Source organism: Glycine max, chromosome 5, assembly GCF_000004515.6.
Source record: "Glycine max cultivar Williams 82 chromosome 5, Glycine_max_v4.0, whole genome shotgun sequence".
Classification (NCBI taxonomy): Eukaryota; Viridiplantae; Streptophyta; class Magnoliopsida; order Fabales; family Fabaceae; genus Glycine; species Glycine max.
This window is the reverse complement of record NC_038241.2, coordinates 40,982,429-41,002,735: the sequence shown is the minus strand read 5'-3', so window position 1 is coordinate 41,002,735 and position 20,307 is coordinate 40,982,429. Positions and strand designations below refer to the sequence as shown.

The window sequence follows — 20,307 nt, the reverse complement described above, 5'->3', positions numbered from 1 at the left end:
ATTAGGAAACTTGAAAGAATGGATGTTGTGTTTTTATTAAGAATTTAATTTAAATACACCGATAGTGTAAAATTTTTATACATTATTATTCAATCATGTATGGTAAGGTTTTAGGTTTTTTTTATAATTATTTTAAAAGTTATATATAGAATAATTTTAAATTGATTGATAGTGTAAAAACATTTTTACATTAACAATACATTTTTTTAGGAAATTTTTTTATCATAATTTGACTTGCAATAGAAGTTGAAGTGAGAAACCATGAATAAAATGAACAATTCTCCTAATATATAGGTTACATCTAGGAGTAAGTGAAAGATGAATCACATCAGAAAAAAAATTGGTCACTGCAACTACTCTAAACTTGTTAGGAAAGAATACTTATCACTTTCTCTATTAATAGGAGTGAAACACCTTACATTCTAGGACGCCGGCTAGTGTGCGTAACATCTAAGGGCGAGAGTGAGAGTTTTATAAGGTATGGACAGTGCGAAAACAATTAGGACCGTTAGATGTGCATTTTTTATAATCAATAGTTAAAATAAGTAGTAAACTACCATGTAAATATTACACTGGAATAAAGTTGATAAAAAAATAAATTTAATAAATGGCTGGGATTTTTTTCTCTCTCTTTCCCAATCCCGGCAACTAATCTACCCCTCACTCCATCTTCATTCTTTTACACACCCAATTCCAAAAACACCATCCACAAACAAAAGTTGGATCTTTTTTAAAATACTTTTCTGAATCTTAGATAAAAAAATTGTTTGAGAAAAAATTTCACCGTTTAATTTATTATATCATAACTCTTGTGAGAAGATAAACAAGGAACATGACAGAACAATTGCAGAGAACAAAAGGTTACAGAGAAGAAAAAAAAGAGAAAAAAATCAACAGCCTTATCATTGCTTCAATGACTTCCATAGATCTAAATTTTTTTATGCAACAAAATTATTACAAAGAACAAAATAATTACAAAGAAAAAAAAACCACCTAACCACCGCAACCCAAGGCGAAACTCACGACGAACCCATTGCGAACAACCTGTGAACCACTTGTCATTTGTGCACTATTAATCTTTCTAAATTTCTTATATTGAATATCTAATATCCAATTTCATTTTTATGTATATTCCTTCAAAACATTATTACTTTTTAATTCAAATTTTGAATCTTAATGTACCATGTTAAATTGAAGATATTTTTTAGATAAATTCATAAAATTTTTTTTAAGATAATGTTTACTGTTTGCATGGGCTGTTTTAGGTTAGTTTACTTAAATTTAAAAATACCGATGCAATTTAAGAAAATCTAGCAATATAGTTATAGTTCCAAGGGTTTGCAAAAAAATTCCTTTCCAGCACCCCCAAGAAAAAAGTGTTTTTTTTTTTCTTTATGATCGCTTGGATGGTGGAGTGAAATGACCGGATATCTATGAGGTGATAGAATAAATCCAACCAGTATATATGCATTTGTGCCAGACCCATTGCTTCTGTCTAGTGTCCATTGAAGAAGAATCGTTTCTGCAGAGAATTCCCTTGATTTTGCAATTGCTATTCTTTTTCATAGCTGCATCTGAGATATGGAACTATCTGAAGATCTTTAATCCTTGAAAAAAATATCAAAACTAGAATGGTTTGTGTTTCGGACGCGTTCTTAAGTAGAACCAGTATGTCTGCTTTTCCATATGATTGGGGCTATCAGCATCCACACTGTCAAAAGATACAAGTATCGTTTCGTTGAGCCTCAATTGTTCAAGAATTATATGGAAAAAGTTACTAATAAAGCAATGTTAGAGTTTAAGATATTATAGCTTCTATTATGCTTAGATAAAATTCAGATCTTCATGCCAGACTTGGTTTTACTAAAAATACTTACAATATACACAAACTGCCAACCATTCATTTACTATTCTGACCCAGGTGCTGGTCCAGCCCACATCAATCGTCCATCTGCAGAAAGAATATAGGTAATTACATCTTGTGAACTTGCTATAACATGTATGAGGGCACTGAAAGAAGGACAGAATCAACTTCAGATGAACTTGCTACTAGCACTATAAAAGAATATCATTTCAGTAACAACATATTCGAGGTGACACTGCTGAGTGCTGATTGACTATTGTATCACCCTGTTAATTCCTCTAAAGTGAAAGGAGATTTACTTTAGAGGATTTTGAGGATAAAATACAGTTACAATCATTGATAAAAAGAATGATAGTGCCATGCAAATAAGACACCTCTAATACTTAATGGGAATCACATTTATTGGGTTCTAGGGCATCTTGATTTGTATTTGATTAATTGATCATTTGCCTATCATCAATTGGAAATGCATTTCTTTTGTTTGCCACGCATTTTTTTCTCTTGGGACGAAGAAAAACAAGAAAACTCAGTAAGATGCAGATAACATGATATGGGCCAAATACAGGAGGGGAGGAGACCACCATACTTTCTCATAGAATGATGACTATTCCATCCAATCAATAGCATAGCAAAGTACATTGCTCCTGTGGCAAAAACAAAATGGAAGAAGCCATAACCATAAGGTACATCATCCTGTGCTGGTGGAGTATCATCCTTCCTGAACTGCAGGGATCTGTCAGATATGTATCCAGAACATAATGTCATGATTCAAGTTAAATTCAAAGTAACTAACCTGAAAGCATTTGGAGTCTATGCCTGTTGAAAATGTCGCAATAACAATTGCTAGTATTGCAACAACAAAGCTCTGCCAACAAAAGCCATTGACACAGGTCAACCAGTCGTGAAAAAGAAATTGGGTTTGTACATTTCAAAGATTTAAAAATAAATTACCAAGCAATCATAAAGATATGATGATGTTTACAATCAAAAGGTGAAGTTATTTTTTCTTAAAACGAGTTTAAATTTTTCATAATAGACAAGAGACATTGAATTGTATTTTCTGGGATACATGTACACGAAATGTGCATATAACTGAGCTAGAGACTCAAGGTCGAATATACAACAAACTTCAATTTTCAGTGTAGCAATAATAGCTATATGTTACTCTCAAAAAAGAAGATAGAAATAGAAATATATTACAATGATGCTTAGCCAGTCTGTTTTGGTTGCAGAGTCTGACTTCCTGATGCAGTTTCCTCCAGCAGGTTCACTGCATGCAAAAATATTCTAAGTTCAAATTCAATAGAAATGAAAACGGGCAGTTAAGAGAGGTTGCATAAGCAATAAATGAATAGATAAAAAATAGATAAAGGTTCCTTTCTTTTTTTTTTTTATCGTTTTACTCCCATGCCTTCTTTGGTAGACATATTACAATAAACATTAGAAACTAAATGCATTGGGCAGCAACATCGATACTAATCCAAAACTATCAAGCAAAGATTGGTAGTCCTGCCTTCTAATAGCGCACCAACAAAGGAAGACAACATAGAGCCCCATCAGCCCTGGAGTTAGAATGCCAGCATCAACCTATTGCAGATAAAGTTAGAAATTTAACATCTCAGTCTTGTACGATGAAGTGAATTGAGCAAGACAAATAGAACTTACTTTTGGATGCAGAGACACACTTGTCATAAGTTGGAGAAGTACTAGCGTCCAAGTAATGAAGAAAATGTTGAGGAGACAAGATGGCTTTGGTGCATACCAAATGTACATCAAAATGATCCCCATCAGACAGACAACATATGCAGTCGTTGCAAAAAACATCACATGGATTCGGCTGCATGAGAATTGATGATTAATGCACATAAGCATTTACAAAAATATGGAATATACCAAATAGAGAGCTAATAACTAATAAGGATTTAGAAAATGAATATTTTTTTTTTCTCCTTATGTCTTTATACAAGCACAATAATCAATTATTTAATATCCAAAAATCAGGGAAGCATGTTTTAATTAAAAAAAACCTTCAAAGTTTATATAGCTACTATTTTCTCAAGCATATTGTTCGTGCTCAGGAAGCATGTTTTTCTGTTAGTTCTTTAACTGATGAAATCTTACCATCTTGCTGCAAATTTTTCTGACTCACAACATTCATTCAGCCATGTAATGAAGCTGATTATGCTTATCAATTGAATAAGGAGGAAAACCCTGAAAAAAGAATATAACAACATTTTAAATATTCACAGCTCAGTTTAGAAAGAATGGCATGACTAAATTATTTGTAAGGGGTTAAAACTGTACCCTGCACCAAAATGAGCCACCTCCCCTGCCAAAAGAAATGTATCAGAGGAATGGCAAGCTTGTAATACCTACGTTTTGATATTTCAGAGGATCCATTAATTCTAGGAGGTTTGTTGAAAATACAATTTACTGACCGTAAATCTGAATAAATTCAGAAGGGAGTAGAAATGGAATGACAGTCGTGACCACCCAGAGAGCAATCTTGACTGACCACCATCCAGAGTGCCATGTATCTCTCACATTGTTCAGTTTAGAAGTGCGAGCAGTAGACAAAAACATTATGATATAAAATATCTGAACTCGGATTAAGGTTCACTTTTAAATATTATAGGACTAAGCCATTGACCTAGGATTAAGTGACATAGTTATGATATAAAATTTACTTTTAATTTATTTTTTCCACCTAGCATAAACAAACATAAACTACTGGTTAATAAAATTACTAATTGTTTCTTTTCTACAAACCTTATGCATAGTGTTTATCAACTATTTTCATGCATATAATTGAAAAGGATACAAAGCAACCCAGGTTCACACGCAAAACACCTTCAGCATCCAAACAGTCTTTTCCACCATTGCATCCTTTTAATCCTGTAGGCTAAATATATTAGATTTTAAGTTAACGGCATCATATGAAAATAGTATGCTCAACTTTAGATGAAAGGGAACATGATCTCAGTCGTCCCATGAGTGTGCATGAGATGCATCCAATAATTTCTCTTGATTGAATTGAATGATTTAAGAAGTCCGACTTACTAAAATAGAGGGATAACAGGTCTTTTTACGCTTCAGAATTTGCAAATTAAATGCTTGCTTATACCACTTTGGTCAACAAACAGTTTCATATTGAATACATACCAAGAAGTACATTGTCATGAATTGCTGAATATTTTTCACTATATCTAATTCATGTTTATAAAATAATGCATGCATTCAGATGAGACGTCAGATTTGCAGGCTAAGATGGTGAATCTCAAGGGAACCAATAGGCCGCAGTATTAAGAAAAATATTTCAACGTATATAAAATACTAACGGAATATTTAAGCATAAGAACTGGATCAGAGAGAAGCATTAGAAAACTAAATGTTATGGCGGTGAGATGTGAAAAGAAAAAAAAAAACATAACTTGAAGGATTTCAGAAATCTTACTCTTCATTTCTGTTAAAGCACCACGACCATAATCCCGTGCAGCCCATGCTAAAAGATTTGCCACAAGAAAAATCAAGGCATAGGCATATCTTGCCATCCAAGGATTAGATGCATTTCGGAATTGACTGCACCATGAAGAATCCTTAGATATGATACGCCTCTCGTTACCACTGTTGCTTTCCCCAACTTCCATCTCTTCTTCTACACAACAGTGCTACGCAGTGCATGAATGGGCGTCTTTCCCTTAAGATCTTCTATTCCATAATTCTCTGTACTGTGCTATTCGGAAAAAAAGACTCATCTATATATGTTATTATAGCTCCATTACTATTTAACTAATCCTTAAATGAAATAAGAGAACAACAACTTAAATCTTGGTCAAATTTAACTTATGGTTTTGTCTTGACGTAACTGGAGAATAATAGTTGTTTCATTTGGTGGTGATTAGTGAATAGTGATAGTCATTTCATTTCAGATGTCCTGCTTGTCATTCCTTTTTTGGACCAACCATTCCCGATCAATCATAGTAGAATAAATTCTAATTCCGACAGTTTAAATCGTACGTCAAATGTCTTTCCACAATTTCTCATCTCTTTAGCTCTCAATAATAAAGTGGACAACCGTAGAGATAACTCTCTCCCCCCAAATCACAAAAAAAAAAAAAACTCTCTCCCCCTGAAAATAATACTAACACAAGCAGTACTCATTAATCACTTACAAGCACTTGCATAAATCATAATTCATAACTGTGACGGGAATGTACGTTTACGTAAAAACGCATCAACCGTGTGAAGTTAGAACTCACAACCGACTTCATTGTCCCAGTTATTATCTCAACAGAAATACATTATGACAATGTCCTCTAAAAAAAATGAAACATATATTAAAAAACGCAAAAAAAAAAAGAGAAAACACTTTAATTTCGGAAACATCTATCAATATTTTGGTAGTTAATTAATACAACTTATCAACCAATTTTAATATCATTTATTACTTGAACATTCACCACAAAATATATATATATATATATATATATATATATATAACTTATTGACTATTATTGACTATTCAAGTGATATATATATATCATTCATCACTTGAATAGTCAATAAGTATTTAAAAAAAATCAGGATGAGGAAAATAAATAAATAAAAGCGAACCTCAATTATCAGTGCTGGAGGCTTTTTTTTTTGTTAAAATATTTGAAGCAGTTGAGTGCACCGGAGTGATTCGTTTTCCTTTACCTCGAAGTAAGAGTCTAAACTTTGCCTAATTTTCTCGGCAAACAAACATCATGCATATGCATTCAGCAGATTCTGCGCGGAAATTAAGGAAATGCCTACGAAATATGCATAGAATTAAGGTCACAGAAAATGAACATGAAACTTTGATCCAGCCAAAACTGTGAGGAAAAAAGACGTAGAAACAGAGTTTTCTATCCATTGACAAAATGCATATAGCTTAATACATTGGAACCTGGAGAAAGTAATGGAGGGCTTGCAATTTGCAAATGAAACTGAGAAATGAGAATCGCTTGTCGCAAAAGCGAGGAATCTAAGAAATGAATGGAGAAATGCAAGTACCTGCAAAAGAAGAAGATCAGAGCAATGATGAAGAGGACACGCAGATCTAGTTAGAGCCAACACTGAAACACTGTTTCTTGCATAGACACGGTTTCATTCTCTTTTAGTTTTCGATTTCGCTCTTTTAAGAGAGATTTTTTTTTAAAAAAAAATGACAAAGAGAGAGGGAGAGGGATTATTGCTTTGCTTTGGTAGTTCTGGTGCGTGCTTTTGGGCCTTAATAGAAATTAAAAGATGAGAGAGTTTGCTTTTGGTTTGGTGGTTTTTCTTTGCTTTTCGCCGCTTTTCCTTCTTTTCTATTTCCCGCCGTTAAGTTTCTCTTTCCTTCCCCAACAGATTGGTGTTCCTTTCAATGTATTCATCTTTTTTTATATTTATTTATTCATTTCTAATTCACCCTTCTAAATTCCTCTATATGTTTTTTTCTTTTTATAATTAAAGTCCTCTATACGTTATACTTAAATAATACTGTAGTACTGATATATCACCGAACACTTATCTCGAAACCCAATCTTCAGAACTTAGGTGCATTAAAATTTAGTCTCCTGGAATAGGGTGGATCAAATGTAAATATAATAATATTTCATATGAGCAAAAAAATATTTAATAATATTTTATTATTTTATGGGTTTTGACTTTTGACTGATGGATGGATTGATGATTTTAAAAGATGGATTGTATAAATATATAAAATTTAATGAGTATAAAATAACTCTTAATATTTTAAAACAATTAAAATGAATAAATAAAAATGATAAATATTTTGTTTCATTAAATATTTAACATATTTCTAATTAAAAATAAGTATCATTTACTATTTTTTGTCTAAAAATAAGAAGGTTGTAAAAAAGTTAATTGAAAAAATAAAAAATTAATAGACTTTTATATTTTCCTTGATTAAGACTTTTCATTCTACTTAATGTATATATTAAAAGAAAAAATTAAAAAAAAATAATGAATACAATTTTGATCTTTATGCAGTATTTGGAGCATCATTAACCATTGTAGTATCTATATCACTTTGTATCCAAGAGATGATTGAAGATACTATAATAGTTAATGATATTGATAAAAAAAATGCTACATAAAGATCAAAATTCTATTTCATTAAATTTATTTAGATTGATTTTTTCAAGTAGATCTTCAATATTCTCCGTGTCAGAATCTCAGGTACAATAATAAGTACAGCTATAAATTCTGCAATAATACGAGTATTTATACCAATTTGTAACTTTTACGATAGTAATGTTTAGTTTTCAAATCACACAATTCAGTTTTTTTCTTTTCATATTCTTATGTAGAGAATATGTAGTTCTTCTATTTTGTAAGTTTTGATTTTTTTTATCGGTTATGAAATTGATATTTGATTCAAAATTTAATCACAATTAATTTCACATTTCTTCTTAAAGTATATTTTACAGATCCAACTCAATCATCCTCACAAACTCAACATATATTAAATTATACCTATTAATTTGCAACGAGATTAGGAGTATGAAAAAAATTGGTTTAGACTAAAGTGGAATTTAACTAAACTAAAATTGATTCGATTTTCACCTGGTTTATAAAACTAGTTGAATTAATTGAATTGTTTATACAAAATGAATTGGATTAATTGAATTAGTTTTCACCTGGATCATTTTTTATTTGAAAAAAAATAATTCAAAACCCATTTCATAATCGATTTAATTCTTAAAATCGATTTAAAGCTAGTTCAAAACTAATTCATTTTAAAACCGATTTTTTAAATCAATTCAATTATTTGGATATAAAACTAAACCTATTAAAAGGATTCCAAACTAATCCAGATCATACATTCATAATGGGATGACAATAGAAAACCATGAAATCGTCACCAAAATTAATTTTGAGATTTTTTTTTTTTTTTAAGGAAACGGTCATATTAACTATATTACAGTTTGAGAGTGGATTATGTTCGAGCAAGGCGTTAACAACTCTATAATGTTATCCTAAAATTATCACTTTTAATTAAATGTATAAAAATATAATAATTCTGATAATATTTACTTTACTTTAACCTTCAAAAGAAAACAAGAAAATAAATTTTAAAAATTTATCTACTATTGACCTTAGTAAGAATCTTTACTATTTAAAAAATATTATCATTTTGAAGAGAAAAGAAATTTTGTGATGATGATTTTTTTTATTACATTTAATGTCACCAAATTAACACAATGCATGTGTATCAGATTTAATAGTTTGACTGTAACACTATTGGTGACAATGAGATTTTTCCAACAAATAAATTTCTGGTTGCTTTTGTTTTTTGTTTTGGAGAAAAAAAAAATATGTATTGAATATGTAAGCTTTTTTTATACGATGAATGCATAATCATTCCTTTAATAAGATAAATGTTAGTGATATTTTTTTTTCCCAAACACTCTTATGATTGGATGAAATATTGAAATTTGTTAAAAAAAATCATCAATTTGGGTGAAAATCAAGAGATACAATCATTAAATGATAAATGATAAATGATAAGTGGATCTCTAAAATTTGTGATTTCTATCAAATTTCATCCAATTACATGTTGAAAAAAAAAGTAAATCTACTTTCTTAGATAATTAAAAAATAAGTATATGACATATGTTTGATTCCTAATTATGTGAACAGAAGAGACATTTTTTTATTGATAGTTTACTTTCTTATGGAATTAATTTGATGACTTTTGGCTAAAAAAGTAATTGTTTTCTAATATATATACATGGATTGATTGAGAACTTAAGATTAAGATTTAAATAATTTAAAACATTAGTTTATTTTAAAAAGAAAAAATCTTTGGTTTGATATGGTGTGTCAAAATATAAAATTTAAAGTAAATTAAAATATAAAATTAAGTAATAATATGTGGGTGGAATCTTAGGAGGAGCTAATATTAGATTATTTTCAGTAATGATAAAAATAAATTGGCTGTAACGACAGGAAAAACTAATACATAAAAAAGATTTCTGAAAAATCTATTTAAGAAAATATTAAAAAAAATCTTTAAAAAAAGTTTTTTGAAATCGACTTTGGATTTGAGAGTTAATTTTTTTTTTTAGGTTTGATTTGAGAGTTAACTTCACATAGGAAAGATATTAACATCTCATTATATGTTATAAAATGATTACCTTTTACTTAAATATAAATTAAGATAATTTTTAAAGTATTTATTTTACTCCTTTTTATAAATTAAATAAAATTAGATTTTGAATATGTTTTATTGATTATTTTCTATATAAAAAATTATTATTTAAAAGAAAAATGTATTACTTTTGAAATAAGTAATAACAGAAAAATTATAAAGCATATTTAATGAGAAAAAATAAAGTTACGTTAATCTTTAGAAGAAGAAGAAAGTTACTACGTTAATGTTAATGGATTATTTTTAAAATATTTTGATAAAAAAAATTGGGAGAAAGAAATTTTGTTTTAATAAAATCTACATTGTACATGATGTAACAGAATACAGTTTTAAGAAAAAATATAATGCAGTTATAAGTATACCTTTACGGTATGTGCATAAAAAAAGTATACCTTACGATACGTGCAATGTATTCAATGGAGAAGTCATACCTCGGTTTGTGAAAATTTAATGTTATATGATAATTTAAAAAATATGCAACTTTTCATAAAATTTACACATTTTTTTATAATCTAAAACTCACACAATTTGATATGTTTTAATGTTTTATGAGTTTATTATTCATATTTCACAACAAGATCTAATAGGTAATAGTATTCATTATCCTCGTTCTCACTGAATACGCCCCACATTATCCCAAAATATAGGAACCTTAAGTCCAGCGTGTTTGAGGCTTGACAATAAATATTGACCCAAACAACAGCCCAGCCCAGCATATCATGAACCCGAAATTGATGCAACATGAAGTTGAATAGATCAACCTAACTTATATTAGGGGGTCTTGTTTGGTGCACTTTCCATTGTATTCTATTCTAGAAAATTCATTTTGAAATGTAAATTTGTATTTCAGCATGTAATGGAAAGTGCAAGAAACAAGAATAGGAGTGCATTCAGATTGGAATTGGAACTAACACTCATAGGTTAACTTATTTTCATGAGTTCAAATTCGCATAAGCTATTGCTATTTCTACTCTCCATTATTACTAACATACTTGCCTTTTGATTTTCTTTTCCAAAAATCCCCTACAAAATACAGTCCTATTTATTGGTTGAGTTTCCCTCTTCCAAATTTCAAACCCTATTCCTCTTCCCTTCTCTCATTCAAACTTCAATCTCCCCCTTCCATTTGTTCTACCACTCATCATCTCAACACTGTGATATCATCGTGATATTATAATTTTGTGCTATCTGCTTTGATTGAGACCTAAAGAATGGTTTTAAATTGTAACTTTCTTTCCCCTCCCTCTTTTTGAAAAGGCAAAGCAAGCAAAGGAACCACTCCTATCTATTATAGTGTTTTTGCTTAGATTACATGGTTTATGTTGATTAAAACAAGATTTACATGGTGATAATTCCTAGTACCAAGATCAAGAAGTTTTGCAAGAGCTATGCCAAACACAATGAGCAAATGTCTTCCCGTCCTCTTTATTCTTCTAAGAGAATACAAAGTCAATTAGCCAATTAAAATATGCACCATCCAGCATAATATTCTTTTTGTTGCCGTTGGTCACTCGAGGAAGTTTAGAACTGTAATGGAAGTCATAGTGGATCATACTTTCTCATGCTTGAATGTAATTTTATTCTATCGTTAGTTTATACTAAAAGTACAGATGTAAAATATGAAGCATGTATAATCATGATGTCGTTTGAAGCATAAAATATGAACTCTTGCACTTTCCATTACATGCGCGAACTGGGAACAATTTTTGAAGTGCAAGACTTATGGGTGTGTGCAAAGGGGACTGTATTTTTTGTTTTTTTTTTTTTGGGGGGGGGGGGGTGTTGAGTTGGAAATAGCAAAACCCTTCCTATATGTACATATAAGTTGGTCAATCCATCAAGCCCATCTTGATTCAGACCCTGCAGGACTTATTCCTTTTCGGGTGAAAACTAATGGCTTTTGGTAAGTATGAAAACATATTATCGTACAAGTAAAATAAAATAAAATACATCATTGAAAAAAGATTATGAGATATGTGGATAAAGTAGGGTTGTGGTGAGGGATTTTGGTATGTATGAAAAATATGTATGTTTGGAATGTTTGCAAATATAATTTTGAAATAAAAGTATATTGTAAACTCAAGTTTGATAATAAAAAAATATATTATTATAATATAATTTATGTTTGGATAATTTTGTTAAAGAATGTGTTAACAAAATGATTTTTGTTTAAAAAATACTGATCAAAAGTACTTTTACTTAATGTTCTTTTTTGAATAAATATTGCCAACAGAAAATAAAATTTAAAGAATAATCTATGTTGCTTCCAATTGAAACTCAATTTAGAGTCAAAGATAAGTAGGAAAATTACTTTTAGAGACAATCAAATTTATTAAGGCAAAAATATATTTGAACTACCCAAATATAACATCTAAATAAATCACAAAAATGACCTTAAAAAAATTGAAAAACCAATAAGAATTTAGTTAAATCCAGTCAAAAACTAACAAAAGTCTAGTTTTATATTTTGTTCAAAAAATTAACTTAATTAAGGTATTTTTTTATTATCTTTCTTATTCTAGAAATGAACTTGTTATTGTTAACCGTTAATGTTGTCATATATTATTGTAACTTAGACTTATGTCTTAAAATATATTTTTATTTGAACTTCTGCATATATTTTAAATATTAAAATCCTACAAACTATTGTTTTCTTTTATTTTTATCCTCAATATATTTATATAATTTTCTAGTTATTTTTAAAAAATAAATCATAATTTTATTATTTTTCTGTCATTTTATATTCTTCAACTATTTTAACAGTTAATTTTATTAAATATTTATACTTTAATAAATTAATTTTCAACTAACTTTGAGTTATAAATTATTTTTTTAATTTTTAACTTTCAACATAACTTTTTAATTAATATTGTCAGATATAACCTAAGATACCATTCAATTGTGTAACTTGGTTTGAGTACATGAATTAGTTGACATTGACATTATCCACCTCCCTCTCCCATTATTGAATTAGTTGTAACTTAAGGTGTGAAATTTCATCTCTAGTTAAACCCGCAGTTTGTTTTTATCGGGAGGAAATACTAAAAATGTACTATTCCTAATCCATCTTATAGCATGTTTGGATAAATTTTTTGAATCAGACGTGACTTAAATTTTGTGAAGCAGTTAGTATTAAGTTTTGCATCTAAAAAAGGATTAGATGTGAAAATCAAACAATATGTACGTTTTCAACACCATTCCAAACACGCATTTAATATTCCCAGTCTATCTTAATTTTCCCTTATACGCAAGCAAGATAATTTGGCTTAGAAACTAAATTAAGGTTTGAATCTCAGCACCACAATATGTAGCTACGTTATACATTTGATGTGTCCTTAAAATGAAAAGAACTATTTCTCTAACTTATATACTAATCTACGCATAATTATAATTAAGATTACATATGTAGAATCATCGGTAATTACTAATAATAAGAAACTGAAGAAATCTTGAATATATTGTTTGGGAATTAAGATTTGAAATTGTAGGCGAATCTCAGTTAATTTAAAAAGTTTCCCTCCGAATGATAATTTGATACTATTAGAATTTTCTTGAAACAGAGAGTTATCTCTTTCCTTTTAATGTGAGGACTGGGATCAATATGATGAGCTCACTTTATGAGACGTCATTTACTATAGTTGACAATCACAGGCTGTACCAAGAGCCCTAATTGAATGGTAGTTATGTCACTCCGAGTAGAGGTAATTAATTAATAGGACAAGTAAGCCAACTTCGAAAATCAATAGTATTTTGATTATCTTCATTGCATTTGCATGTTGGATGTCAAAAGCCCTTACATTACAGACCATGTGAAGGGCCCCTCTTATAGTTATATAGACATAAAGGTCACTGTCCCTTTGATGGTGGGATATGCTCTGCTTGCTTTGTATCTTTCCCTAGATTTCCTTTAATCCAAGGGTAGAAATTAAAGATAAGAGGAAGGTCTCTGCTTTAATTATTTTTTTTTCCATTCTATAACCAAGGAATAATCAAAAGGCTAAAGCTACAAAAGTATATAGAACTTTCATATTGTTTGCTATGGTATCTGGTGTTGAGGAAATGACCTACACTACTGACTTCTCCATGTAGACCATTTCGAAATTATTAAATGCTTTTCACGGTTTCACCTATTATTTGGTACATGCATTAAGTAGTGGATAAAATAATGCAGTGTCCAAAAAGGTTCTAGTGAATCCAATGTCAATGTTTTATGACATCAACATCTGATCTAACTGTAGCATTTATGATAAAATTATTGAACAAAAATTTATTGAGCGGTATCGGAGTGATCTTAAGTTAATTAAATCAATCCTTCTTTAACCACTCAAGGAAGGAAAAACTGGTAGTAGTACAATTTTGTTCGAAACTTAACCAATAGTCTTAAAACTAATAATCTTATGTGCAAACAAAGTTATTAGATTCCACTTCTTCTCCTTTCCCCTAATTTGAAGGAAAGGTTGCTTTATTCTGTTCATTTTCGAGACTCTCCTCCAGGTAAAAAAAACAAAGGAACAAAGAAATACCACAATTTACCATGGAAAGTAGAAATATTAACGTTTTTTTTTTGTGTGTGTGTGGAAAGAGGTTGCCATAAAAACTGGGAGACTTTGTGTTAATTAGTATATTCCCTGAAAGGACTTGGTAAGAAGCAAGCATTGAACCCAGTTTGGGTTGTCGATTCCATACGCATCCCGAGCATTAGATGCTTCTGGCTACTTAGGAAAAAATTGTTAAAAATTTTCAATAAATTTTATACAATATCAAATGAGTACCAAAACATATTACGTCATATTATGAAGAGGTTTTAAGAAATACTTGGATCCATAGAATTTGATTAACATGCAATGAAATTTGATAGTGGTCACGAACAATTAGTTTAATGACTTTTTTTCTTATGGGACTTCGTTTTCTCTTCAGATGAAAAGAGAATAAATGATTTGGTATATTGGAGACCATAATCATGTCTTATGTTTTAAACTTATTAGGATTTTTATTATCTCCTAATGGACCAAATTGGTTTCCACTCATTAAGTTCATATACAGTCTAATGACTCACTTAAATAGATCATTTTCTATTAAACTCATTTAAATATAAATAACTAATATAAATATTATAATATAACATGTAACCCATATTAATTAATTAGGAATTATAAAATTCCTAACAAAAACAGGTGCTAAAATGAGTTACAGGGTAGAAAGATCCAACCCTCAATGCAATATTCTGTTCTTAGAGTGAGAAGTGTAACTACTGATTCATAATTTTAGTTTTACTATAATGCATTATGTGTGTGTGTGTTTTATAACTTAATATTTTAATTTGTAAAGTGTACGGATAAAATTTTAAAAGGAAAAGCAACAGCCTCGAAAAACAGACACAAAATGATGATTGATGACCGACAGGATTTCATTACCTTGGATTAGAAAAAGAAGAGTTTTCGTGGCAGTAGTAAAGCTTAGCTTACAGTTTAATTTGTTCACGATCCAATGCTGAAGAAGGTGTGCAAATTTGAATTCAAATCTCAAAACCAAGACAGTTTGCACATGGAGGGTGTTCCTTGAGCAACATTTTAAAATCAAAGATAAGAAAGGACTTCATTAAATACATTGACCCCAGTCGGTGCTCTTTAATTGTTCTTGGGAAATAGTATCTATTTACGCCCAACCACCGTAATCTGATTCGGAACCTGCAGACTCTGATGGTGGTCTCCATGGGCTATTGGGGACCATTCCGTAGGAACAATTTGTTCCCGATCCCTACACCCGCTCAAATATGTTACGTTTAATTTTACACGTAGAGGAACAAGAAGCTCTACTTGTGTGCCTAACGCTCCCTAAGAACAATATTTTTCCCTTCCTTACATTCTCAACGTAAGTTTCATTCAATTTTGCATGCAAAAATCTAGAAGCTCTAATTGTATAATACGGTACGTAGATCCTTTCAAAGACAACGATAGGAAGATTAAAGTGAAACAACATTAACATTAACAATGTTGGCATTTCCAATGATAGATTAAATTGATTATCCCTCCCTCTGATGAAGAAAAAGAAGCGTAAAATAGTCACAGTCATAGTCATGGGGAGAAAGAAAGTTATATATGATTCAACTTATAATTAAGATGTTTGATTATAAGCAGCATATAAGATCATAAATGCAGATTGATAATGACAGCCAAACTAAAGAAAAACATTCAAACCAAAAATCTCATGACCGCAACAGATTTGAGACGGTGATAAGAGAAAGCGAATTTAGAAAATCAAATCAAGCGAAATGCTAATTAAATATACTACTGAATTGAAAGGCAAAAGAAACAAAATTTATACATATAAAAAAATAAAATAGTAGTATGATATAAGAGGAGAGACAATAACAATAAAAATAACCAGCAGCCGCTGCGGCAGAAAGTGGAACTGCTACTGCCACTGCCTTTGCAGCCATAATAACATAAGCTCTCGGATTCATCCCTATACATACAATTTTCTCTTCTCTGCAACCTACTCTTTTTCTGTCATCCATTTTTATTTATTGATAACATTTGAAATCAATATGTATGGAGAGAGACTATCTTTCTCCTCTTACCCTCGCTTTTCTTCAACCTTCTTGACGATAAAATAAAGAACAAAACCTTGTCGTACGTTCTCTTGTTCTAGTAATTCATAATAAGCGACGAAAGAGAGTCGCATAACGTTCCTTCCATTGGAGAGTATTAGTGAAGAAAGGGCCGCAATTAATAATACAAGCGTGAGTGATGAGTATTGTTGGTCAAAAGAATCAATAAAAGGGTGGTGGTGGGGGTGACGCGTACGGGAGTCCAACGATAGGTGGCAATGGCCCTTCATATACAGGGGCGGGTGGTGGGGGCGGAGAAACTGAAGGTGGAGTTTCGCACGGAGGCGGTGAATGGTATACCGGTGGGGGCGGCGAACTGTATTGAACTGGTGGTGGTGGTGGTGGAGAAACATACACTGGTGGCGGAGGAGGAGAAGGAGATGGTGGTGGGAGGTAAGGTGTGGGAGAAGGTGTAGATTGGGGAGGGGGTGGAGGAAGTTCTATACAAGGCGGTGAAGGTGGTGGTGGAGGTGATAAATAAGGATAAACAGGTTGTGCGGGTGAGTGATGGGGGGGAGAAGGGGGCGATGGTGAATTTGATGGAGGTGGCTTTGGAGTATGTGAAGGTGGAGAATGTTGTGGAGGGTACACAGGTGGTATAGGGGAAGAATGTGGCGGCGGTGGCAAATACCCTGGAGAAGGACTATGAACAGGTGGTACTGTTGTAGGTGATGGAGGTGAAGGTGTTGTGGGTGATGGAGGTGAAGGTACTGGTGAAGGAGTTACAGGTGGCGTAGGTGAAGGAAATGACGGAGGTGAAGGAAATGGCGAAGGAGGTGAAGGTGTTACAGGTGTCGTAGGTGAAGGCGTTACAGGTGTCGTAGGTGAAGGAAATGGTGAAGGTGTTGTAGGTGAAGGTGTTGAAGGGGAAGGAGGTGAAGGTGTTACAGGTGGCGTAGGTGAAGGAAATGGCGAAGGAGGTGAAGGCGTTACAGGTGTCGTAGGTGAAGGAAACGGTGAAGGTGTTGAAGGGGAAGGAGGTGAAGGTGTTACAGGTGTCGTAGGTGAAGGAAATGGTGAAGGTGTTGTAGGTGAAGGAAATGGTGAAGGTGTTGAAGGGGAAGGAGGTGAAGGTGTTACAGGTGTCGTAGGTGAAGGAGTTACAGGGGTAGTAGGTGAAGGTGTAGAAGGTGATGGAGGTGAAGGTGTTACCGGTGTTGCAGGTGAAGGTGTAGGTGAAGGAACAAATGGTTTACACTTAAAGGAGTTACAGTCCACAGGTTTAGAGAAGAACGACTTACATTGCGGCGGAGGCCTCTGCGCCGGCCTTGCCGGTAAGCAGTTGAGCCTGTCGTCAAACGCTGGCAATACGAGACATGCGGGAGGCTCACTAGTGAAGAAGTTAAAGGAATAAGTGAAGTTCTGAAGGTGAGGCAGCATACAAATGCTGGCTGGAATTTGACCTGAGAGTAAGTTATGCGCCACATTGAGCTGCTCCATGCTGACGGCGTTTCCAACGGCGTTCGGTAAGGGACCAAGAAGTTGATTAAAGCTGACGTCGAACACCGTCAGGTTCTTCAGAAGCCCAATCTCCGAAGGCAAGCACGATCGGAATGCATTGTTCATCAAGATGATTTCGTTCAAGTTAGACATGTTCCCCAAGCTGGCCGGAATGCAGCCGTGGAATCTGTTGTTGGCGAGGACGATGACGGAGACCGGCGAGTTGCCCAAGTTGTCCGGAAGATCAAAGACGAAACGGTTGTCGTTGATGAAAATGGCGTCCAGGTCCTTATCGAACAACTCTCTCGGCACCGTACCTTCGAATTCGTTGAACCTGAGATCCAAGAACTTGAGTGACGGAAGACGCAGAACCACCTCAGGGAACTTTCCTGCGAACCTGTTGTTACTGAGATCCAGTTCGTAGAGCAGTTTCAACCTATCGAACTTGTGCGGCACGGTGCCGCAGAATCTATTTGAGTTGATGTGGAAGAGTGCAAGATCCACCAGCAAACCGAGCTCTTGGGGTAAATAACCGGCAATGTCACCATGGTTGAGATCAATGCCGGCTACGGTACGGATATTGGGGTTGTCCAGCGCGGGAGCACAGTACACTCCGGTGTAGCTGCACACTTGGGATCCAACCCAATCGGTTGTCTGGTTGCGGGGATCAGACAAAATGGCTTGCTTCCAAGCTTGCAAGGCTATATAAGCGTTTCTGAGACGGTCATTTTGGAAGACAAGAGAAGGGTCAACGGTGACATTCTCTCCTCTGTCGCCGAACTCGTCGGAGAGGGCTAGGGAGAGTGTGGCAATGAGGAGTGTGAGAATGGAGGAGTATGTTGCTTCCTTCTTCATCACCATCATCATCTTCTTCTTCGATAGAAAGAGACTATGATGCCAGAGAGAAATAATTCATCAAAGCCCACCAGATTCTCTCTCTCGTCTCGTTTAGGCAAGTTTGTTTAAAAAAATTAAAATTAAAACCTTTTATTTTAAAAAGTAAATAAGCAAAAGAGTTTATTGGTACCATGCTGTGCTGGGTTTAAATTGGTAGACACGTACTCTGCCAGCCAGCGATATTCAATTGCTACTAACAATATTTAAAGTAATAAGTAATGCTTTGTTACTGGTGTGGATTTGGGGGTGTTTAATTATTTATAACTTAGAAGGAGCAATGCCTCACTTGTTTGAGAAAAACTGTAATTAACTTAATAGTAATAAAGTGTTGTTGGAAGGTGCAGTAATTTTTGTTTGGATGTGTTGATATCCACTGCCAAACGTCTGAACTGTGATCTGAACGAGGAAGAAGAGAGCAATCGACGCTCTATCGAGTCCCACGTCATTACTCTTGGGCTTCTTCATTGGCAATGCATGCATTCCCATAAAAAAAAGTTGAAACCCATTTCCATTCATTACTTTTGTTCTCATTAGGTTTTGTAAGATTACATTGAAAATTTTCATTCATGCTACTATCTTAATCTGTCACTATTTGATGCAATATATATATATATATATATATAATGAGAAAAATACGATTCTTTTTATCTCCACAGATTTAACTCATTAGATTTTTTTATCTGATATTTAAACTTTAACAAGGTACTAGTATTTAGATTTTCCAATTAATGAGAAAATACGTTTTCTTGGTTGCTCACTTCATTTCGTAATAATTTGCATTATGATATTATTCGTAACTTCGGACATTTAATATCTCTGTATTCTTTTTTGCCTTTATTGAGTTTTTGAAACAGCATTAAAAGCACTTTCAAATCTTAGGTAATTTTGACTCCTTTCAAAAAATTTACCTACCTTTTTTAATATCTCTCGAATTTGTTATAACTATCTATTACTTCTTCTTCTTCTGTATTTATATATACACAAAAAAGTAATTTTATTTGTTGGACAGAAATGTAATGTAAGTAAATTTAACTAATTTTATTATATTTAATATTATTATTTCTAAAATATTTTTTATTTAATTCTATTTCAATTTTCAATAATTTTTTTATTCATAATAGCAAGCAAGTTTTAATGAAGGATATTATAGAAAAAAATATTTTTTATTTGAAATTAATAAACTTAAATGATGTGAACTAGTTTTTTTAATTAGTATGAAATTAATTATTTTTGTTTATATATGAGTTCAGAAGGAGTATTATGTTATTTTTATGGCAGAAAACATCGGTTAAAGAACTTTAAAGTATAAATATT

The 20,307-nt window shown here is 32.2% G+C and overlaps 2 protein-coding genes across 6 annotated transcripts; both read right to left on the bottom strand.

The window, feature by feature from the left end:
* Positions 1–1,319: 1,319 nt before the first annotated feature.
* On the bottom strand, positions 1,320–7,229 carry LOC100781543 (probable serine incorporator). 5 transcript variants are annotated; one of them, XM_014775884.3, is made up of 14 exons: positions 6,902–7,227; positions 6,479–6,657; positions 5,319–5,597; positions 4,686–4,759; positions 4,303–4,462; positions 4,169–4,193; positions 3,986–4,075; positions 3,530–3,701; positions 3,378–3,451; positions 3,065–3,134; positions 2,658–2,729; positions 2,451–2,587; positions 1,878–1,951; positions 1,320–1,711 (listed from the first exon to the last, which is right to left on the bottom strand). In XM_014775884.3, the coding sequence occupies exons 3-14, from the start codon at positions 5,509–5,511 to the stop codon at positions 1,656–1,658; spliced, it is 1,197 nt and encodes a 398-aa protein (XP_014631370.1). In that variant the 5' UTR covers positions 5,512–5,597; positions 6,479–6,657; positions 6,902–7,227; the 3' UTR covers positions 1,320–1,655. The 5 variants fall into 5 exon arrangements, 4 of the variants coding, with proteins under 4 accessions (XP_014631370.1, XP_006580463.1, XP_014631371.1 ...); XM_006580400.4 differs by having other exon boundaries at positions 5,319–5,592; XR_003267122.2 differs by lacking the exon at positions 1,320–1,711 and having other exon boundaries at positions 1,934–1,951; positions 2,451–2,582; positions 5,319–5,592; positions 6,902–7,229.
* A 9,125-nt stretch (positions 7,230–16,354) lies between these two features.
* LOC100782090 (leucine-rich repeat extensin-like protein 4) lies at positions 16,355–19,335 on the bottom strand. Its single transcript, XM_014775882.3, has one exon. The coding sequence runs from the start codon at positions 18,961–18,963 to the stop codon at positions 16,819–16,821; it is 2,145 nt and encodes a 714-aa protein (XP_014631368.2). The 5' UTR covers positions 18,964–19,335; the 3' UTR covers positions 16,355–16,818.
* Between the last annotated feature and the right edge of the window lie 972 nt (positions 19,336–20,307).